At 35.3% G+C, this 7,968-nt stretch overlaps 1 protein-coding gene across 1 annotated transcript in view; it reads right to left on the reverse strand.

Moving 5' to 3' along the window:
• Nucleotides 1-1,378, reverse strand: part of LOC107082468 (GTPase IMAP family member 7-like) — a 5,049-nt gene extending 3,671 nt beyond the window's left edge. The window contains exons 1-2 of the mRNA XM_015371161.1: nt 1,065-1,378; nt 800-871 (exon numbers count right to left, since the gene is read on the reverse strand). Coding sequence (XP_015226647.1) covers nt 800-871; nt 1,065-1,074 — 82 coding nt within the window. The 5' untranslated portion in view covers nt 1,075-1,378. The remainder of the gene's footprint in view (nt 1-799; nt 872-1,064) is intronic.
• Between the last annotated feature and the right edge of the window lie 6,590 nt (nt 1,379-7,968).

Genomic DNA, 7,968 nt, shown 5'->3' on the forward strand with positions numbered 1-7,968 from the left:
AGATAGATGATAGATCAGCTGTTAGTAGCCCTTTTTTAATATATATTAATGTTTTTGAGCCCATTATAAACCAAGCTCTAAATGGTAGCTGTCTAACTATCTATAAATATAAATATCCGAGTCTTTTGTTATTCTTGCGTTCTCAACAATAGGAAAGCATTTGGAAAACACCAAAACCTAATGAAAGCGTTTAGGTCACCCGTATAGCGTCCCCATCAACTTTCATCGCAAGGTTTCACTTTTGATAACACTTATAAAACTGGGCCCACTCCTGAACTAGCTGTTATTCCTGCGACTAATTAACATGCAACGCATTAACATAAATGCTGATACACAGAATGTGCAGATACACAGGTTAGACTCTCGTGTATCTGCGGTTTAAAAGGGGTTCAAATTAGTTCTATTTAGAAAATTATTTTCCTTATAATGATTTAACATGAATTGAAAGACAACTTCAAAAGTTGTATCTTTAAAATCTCAAGCAATAACCCTTTAAAAATTATGTGTTTTACTTCCTATTTGTTTATTTCTATTTATTTGTTTTTTTGATTTTGACACAAATGTTACACTGAACCATAGAACCAAGGTTATTTGGCTGCAATTACTGCTTTTGGATGTCTAAAAAGTCCTAATATTTAACTCAATATGATAATTGTTATGTGTCTAAGCTAAGAAAATATAGTAGTCATAATAACAATTAAGTTAACTTATGTTTCTTTATGTAAACACTGTTACTTTTGTGCAATAAAAGCACAGTTATGCAGATTTAGCGAGTAAAGACAGAAGATAAGAAACATACCGTCAAAGCTATGGAGACCACACCCATCAGATCGAGGCAAACTTTTTGGCTTCTTCTCCCTAAGTTGTATTTCTGGCACACAAGACATAGAAATTATTACAGTGTTAGCTGTAGACATATTGACAATAGCTTTTAAGAGAGGCATTTCTTTCTGTTTTCCCTCTTTTATTTTTTTGCCCTCAGTGTAACATTATTGTGTTTCATCTCACACTGACCGAAACATCCATAATGGTAACGTTATTGGGATGAAAGTTTATTCTCTTACCTTCAGCCATTACTTTTGGATCCACCTTTTCCTTATCCCAGGTGACCTAATTTGCTCCAGCAGATCTGAGTACTTAATAATTTCAGAAAAGTGGGCTCCAGAGCTTCAGATTGCTGTTTGAAGAGAGATCTGGCACTCCTCACTAAGTACCGGCCGGGAGCTTCCCATTTCCTTCCATTGTCTTTAAATCTGAATATGGGAAAGCTTGCAGAGGCTGTTTATGGCTTTCTGGATGTTTTAAAACATCACGTCAAATGCTTGATTTGAATTTTCTTCTAATGTAAAAAAAAATAAAAATCATAAAACTAAAGATCTTTAGATGTATAAGGTTTCCTCGCTGTATCTTTATAAGGTCTTTATAAGGTCTTCCTCATGGGGCAGCTGGGCTGCATGGTGTGTCACATCCTTCCATTGTTCACATCTCTAACAATCACAATTAAGTCATCTTTATTTCTGAAGGCAGGAGTTTGTGCAAAACATGTGGTATTTATTCAAAAAGAAAAAAAAAATCATCCAGTTTTTGAGTCCAGCCATTCGTGGGGATGTCCAGTAAACCTGCTGTCTCCCTAGAATTACAGGAAGCACATGTCCTCACTTCCAAAGGTCCTATTTGAGTATTTCTGGGCTTACATCTTCCAGTTGTCTCATGGGTTTTTCATTAATATCCTATATATATATATTTGTGTGCCTTTCCCACAACTCTAAATACGTTTTCAACAGTTATTTTATTGAATTTTTAAAAAGCTAACAAAAAAAAGCTATCATTCTTATATTGCATGTGGAAAAATTGCTTACTTTAGCAACATCAATATTCTTAAAAAGATGTCTTCAGCACGGCTACAGCAGCTCAGAGTAAATACTTTAACCCAGAACTTTTGTTGTCCTTGTTGTCCAACACACATACTCAGACCGATTTAGGGACACCAAGAGTCATGTTTTGGGACTTTGGGAAGAATAGCATGCAAATTCATGCAGGAAGACCAGTCTAGGAAAAAGCCTAGATATTAGATAAAAATATCCTAGATAAAATTGAAATAGCTTGGATAAAATTTATAAAGGGGCCAGGAAGGTTTATCATCTGGACTGTATAGCAAGAATGCCGTGGGTTTGAGGTTTGGTCTGAAGTGGGCTTTTCCGCATAGAGTTTACATAATCCTTGTTTGTGTGGGTCCTCTGGCTTCCATCCATGTGTTTGTTAGGTAAACTGCTCTCTTTAACAAAAGTGCAGCACAAAACCTCTCTCAGCATTAAATGGTAGATTACACTAAAAACAGAGAGCTGCATCACTGATAGCCTCTACCTCATTAAAACAAAGTGGTAAATAGTCCATCGGAAATTATGTGTTTCACATATTATATTCATCTTTCTTTAAATGCATTAACCTAATAGGTTTTCAGTTTTGTTATATTGTATAAATAAGTTTATTCATTTGTAAGGAAACAGTTTTCATTCAGCCAGTATATAATGCATGTGGCACAATAATTTGTTAAAATATAATGGGGGTTTTTTCTAAATTCAGTATATTTAAAAAATATTTAGTCTACATGTTAGATTTTCCTGATACATATAAAAACTAAGTTTTTATATTATGTCCACTTATTGATTAATGGTTAGTCGATCGATAAGATCAACTGTAGATTAATAACATGCATACAAACCCTGTGCCCCCAAAAAATACCCACCATCTGGAATGTGAAGTGCTTCCAGAGGATCCTCCAACGTCATTGCAGTTGGACTGGAAAGCCTGCATTTCTCTCAGAGGATGAATCATTTTATGAAGGGTGCTGTTTCATTTGCACTTCACTCAGCTCTGACTCATCTGCAACATTCCACCGCCTATGTTAGGATACTTTTTGTGTTCTTTAGCTCAGCCTTCAACATTGTGCTTCCTGACATGCTGGCACGAAAGCTCCACAACCTACTTTATCTGCATTTCTTTGCCACTGGTTCAGTGACCACGTCACCAACAGAGCCAGGTGGAGAGTGTAGGGAAACCCACATCTTTCCCACTAAACCTCCAAACTGGCATGCATCAGGGTTGTGTTCCCGACCCTGCCACCTTCAGTCTATTCACACAGGCTGCTCTGATATCAACAAAACAAACATGGTTGTGAGATTTGCAGACATAACCAATGCTGTACGTCTCATGTCAGTAAATTATTAGACCCTTTACAGAGAAAAGGTAAATCAGTGTGGCACGATTGCAAGTTCTAAATACATTGTTTCACTTTTTTCCAATACCAGAACTTCTTGCTTCAATGTCATTGCACTCTTGTACTCTTGTCTACAAGATATTTATTAGATATATATTATAAGATATATATGATATATATTATGTATTACACTATATATATATATATATAAAAGGAAGTCATAAAAATCATAAATCATGTTATGAGGACAGATTCCATCCTGTAAGCAAAACTGCAACTGTAAGAGTTTTAAACAAAATCAAACACAGATGTATATGAGGGGGCAAACCTTTGTGTTGTTCAAGAGATTTTTGACCCAATGTAAATGTATTACAGCCAGGAATAGGCTGAATAGATTTGCCCCTATGAATGACTTCCATTTCCAGCAATACCTGATCTAGAATTTTCTTTACAATACCAATATTAATAACAGATCCGTGTTCTGGCAGCTCTCTCGTACTTTCACTTTAAGTTAATTAAGTTTTTTTTTTTTTTTTACATAAATCATCTTGTTTCCATGGCAAATTGTTTAACTTGCCTGCTTGAATCAAAATAAAACACACTTATTTCAATCAAAATTGTCTGAGTTATATTTTCATTTTTGCAGAGGTCCTGGAACACCAACAGTGTGTAGGCAGCTTAAAGGCATCTACATTTCTCCTGTACAGAGAACATCTCCCACCTGGTGAAGAAGGACCAACAGTAATTCTTATTATTTGAAAAAGTTGAAAAGTAAAAGGACTATCTACATGTCTAGTCAAATTTGAAAAAAAAGATAATTAAAAGTATCTTGAGTCTCAGTGTGGCAGAGTTGTATAAAAGCTGCCTGTCGCAGGAGGGGAAGGACTTAGCAGATGTAGTGAGGACATGACTGAAGATGGTGGATCGCTGTCTACCAGATCTGGACTGGGTTTATGAAACTGGGGTCTAGAAAAAGGCCCAATGCATTGCCACATATGCCATCTACATTGTTAATGCAGCAATTGTCCCACTCCCATCAGATAGCATAAAAGGTTCAGAAACATTAAGTCAACATAGGACAGTTTATTTCCTCAAGCTGTGGTCAGAGGTGTTAAGTAACGAAGTGCAAATACTTTGTTACCTTACTTAAGTAGAAATTTTGGCTATCCATACTTTACTTTTAATTATCTGTACTTCCAACTCCTTACATTATAAAAATAGACTAGTTGGTTTTGTTTCATTTAGGCTAATTTTTATTATGTTAGTATTTGAAAAAAAAAATAAAAATAGCTGTTTTCATCGAGACAATTCGTTTCTTTGTGGTTGGAATCAGTACTGCACCAGTTTTTTTAATACCAAAATCATTTTTCAAGATTATGTAAAGTTAAATTCGACATTGTTACCATGAGTTATTGTAGTGGGAAAAATTATTCAACTATTTATCAAATAAACGGAGATCGATGGATTTCACTCAGTCGGCACATTTTTTCATATCTTTGCAAAGAGAGAACAGTTCATCGTACAGCCCTTATGGCACAGCATTCTGCCCTGTTCTGCATGAGCAGCATTCGTTCATTCCCCCTTACAATAATGGAAAAGTAGTCAGAGTCAAAACAAATTACAGACACTTTGGTTAAACAGTAACATGTTATGAATAAACCTTGAGAAAGAATCTGGTTTGTTGTGGGAAGAAGCTATGTCCGGTCTACAAACACTATCCTGCAGAGAAAGGTGTGGCCTTCAAGGTGAAANTTTAAATCGATAAAATCGAGGCAGAAATTATCTTTTTAATGAAAAGAATAGAAACACGAACAAACTGTAAGGTAATAAGATGTCTATTTAAAGCTGAGCACAATTGCAGAATGAGTTTTAAATAAGTTAGTCAAAGATGTAAGATTTTGACCTTTTACTGACATCTGGTGGCAAATGAGAGAAATTATATGTTGATAAACATTTAATCTTTTTAATAAATCTTTTGTCATCTTAAACATGAAACCACCAAAGCTTGTTGCATGTTAAAAATAAAATAAGGGTACTTAATTGATTTTTTTGTAGGTGTCACTTTTGTCCTTTTAAAACAATATTTAATGCTTATTAAAGATGGCACTGGTTTTATAAAAAAAAACAAGGTTACACAAAAATATAGTGAATGGCTAAAGCATTCTGCTTAAAAACTGTGAAGGTGAGGACATTAGTATTTGTCATGCAGAATACAAGTGAAGAAAGAATGGATTTTTGTTAAACTCACTGAGGTGAGCTTTGCCTATGAGTCCTATGAGCTTCTAGTGGTGGCCAAGAATGTGAGGAAGTCCCTATGTTAACTGCAAAGGTGCTTCTGGGATTGGCTTAAATGCCCTTATCTTTTGAGGTGTTTGTATCAAGCCAGCATCTACACTTTTTTCCTACTATCACGGGGAGTAGTTGTCTAGTGGCTGGAGCATTGCACTTGATTGCTTGAGGATCTGAATTCAACTGCAGACCTCCACTCTGCGTCCCCGAGCAAAACCCTTAACCCCATGCTGCTGTTTGGTGGGACATCTGTTTGCAACATTTTTAAAGCTAGCTTTTAAACTCCAGGATCCATAATATTCTAATGAGCAAACCTAATCAACCTTAAGAAGCCATATATGGCAGGATCATCTCTCTTATTTTGGAGCCTGAGAGGCCTTGGTATCTGAGGCTCTCAGAAGGAGAAGATTGGGCAGACATCATCACAAATGTCTTGTGGTGCAGACCCTGTTTTAATGTCTAACAAATTGCCCAAATAGAACTAAACCAAGCAGAAATCCTGAATGTGCACATGGTGACCTTTTGAGCTCAGCTGCATGACAGCATTGTACCACAGATGTTATCTCTGCAACACTGAGCTCCTCTGAATTACTGACTGATTAGTCTGTTGACGTCTCTAAACACATGCAGTCATGCTAATGTTTCCACCTAAACATGGAACTCAATCATAAGAGCCTCTGAAAAGTCTTGATGACAACAGAAGCAGCTGTAGATATAGTGTTGTTGCCTTTTAGTACGTTTCAATTTTTTTGGCTGTATTCTGAAAATCATGGAAAACTACTAACTACTAACTTAAATCTAATAAGTTATTGTTAGATTGATTTGGCTTCTAAAATAAACTTACAAATATTGTTACTTCTCCTGGTAAAGAAATATGAAGTTGTGTTCCTTAATGGCTCCCTGTTTGTTTTGAAAAACTTAAAAAAACCAACAATAAAACAAAACAAAAAGCCAATAAAGCAACATATCTGAAGCAGCTCTGCTGCAGCCTCGTATTTAATCATTTCACAGTGATTGACATGGCTTAGAAGACAAACAACATCACGTTTCATGAGTCAATGCTGTAAAATGTGGCTCCATTTGTGTGTATTGATGTGTGTTTGCGTCAAAAGACAGAGCAGCAGGTATGTATGCTGACAGATCTTGGACCATCTGTTTAAATGATTTCCCATAAACGTGCTGATAGTGATTGCTCTAACAAAGAAGGACACTGCTGTATGGTTGTTGAGCTTCAATAAATTGAAAAAAGCCACATGTTTTCCATAATTTGAGCTCTAAAGTACGTGACATAGAAGAAAAATTAGCCTTACCTCATCACAGAACCAGAACAAACAATCACTGATAAATTAATCTTCCTTTGGATTTAAAGTTATTATATATTGGTATATTTCAATAAAGCTATTCAGTGATTAATTTCAACGTGAAGAATACAAACTTTAAATCACATTTTTTGACAGCTGAGCTGTCTTGCCTAAAAACAGTCTTCTAACTTTTTCTCACGTGAAAGATTGGCTTAACACAAGAAATTCAACAGTATTTAATTGCATCAGCATAAACACGGTTTCTCCACTGTTAGTTATTGTTTCACATGAATCCCCTGCTTATGTTTTTAAAATTTTGATTTAGCTAATTAGTAATGACTTAGTCTTATCTAAATAATCCAATTTTTTTCAAAGACATATCTGTTATGAAAAATGGTAAATGTAGGAGCCAATTATTTTTTGTTAATAATTAAAAATGTTTTTTGTTTTTGTGTATAATCTAGCTAAGTTTATTTTACTTTGGTGTTTGATATCTGTTATGAGATTATGTTTTTTGGTCATTTAGTCATGCTCCTTTGTTTTTGGTTAGTTATGATTAATTTAGGTGAATAATTTTTTTTATAAATAGGCAGTCAATGGTAGGACCAGCATGCATCTGGGTGGGTGTATGTTTTTTTTTTTTTTTTACCAGCGCAAGAGAAACATGGAGGAAATGTTTGTCTTTTTTTGTTTGCTTGCCTGAGGAAACAATAAACTGAGAAAACTAAAGGAGTTTACCAGGAACATTTTTTCTTTTGCCTGTGTAAAAGAAGTCCATGGTGCATCTTTGATCTTTGTGGATTTCCACTTTTTTGTGTCATCAAAGCTGGGCCACAACAGTCAACCTTTCTAAAATTGGAACGATTTGCCCCAAGGTTAGGACAATAAAGTAAATATTTATGATTTACCGCAAATAACTTTTGCATGGCATTGTGATCACTACTTAACCCCTAGAACCCTACGGACCCACCGGTGGGTCCAGCTGCTACGTGACCTCGTAATTTTAACAAACCCCCAGTATTGATGTAAAAAACATATTTGGCACAGTTTGGTGACATTTTTGGATAAATGTGCCAAAATGGCCCCTCCGCCTAAGAAATTTCTCACTAATACCATTCTAAAATAAATATGATTCATGTGATTGAGTCCAAATTAGGTATA

Source organism: Cyprinodon variegatus, unplaced genomic scaffold, assembly GCF_000732505.1.
Source record: "Cyprinodon variegatus isolate N-32 unplaced genomic scaffold, C_variegatus-1.0 Scaffold54, whole genome shotgun sequence".
Taxonomy (NCBI): domain Eukaryota; kingdom Metazoa; phylum Chordata; class Actinopteri; order Cyprinodontiformes; family Cyprinodontidae; genus Cyprinodon; species Cyprinodon variegatus.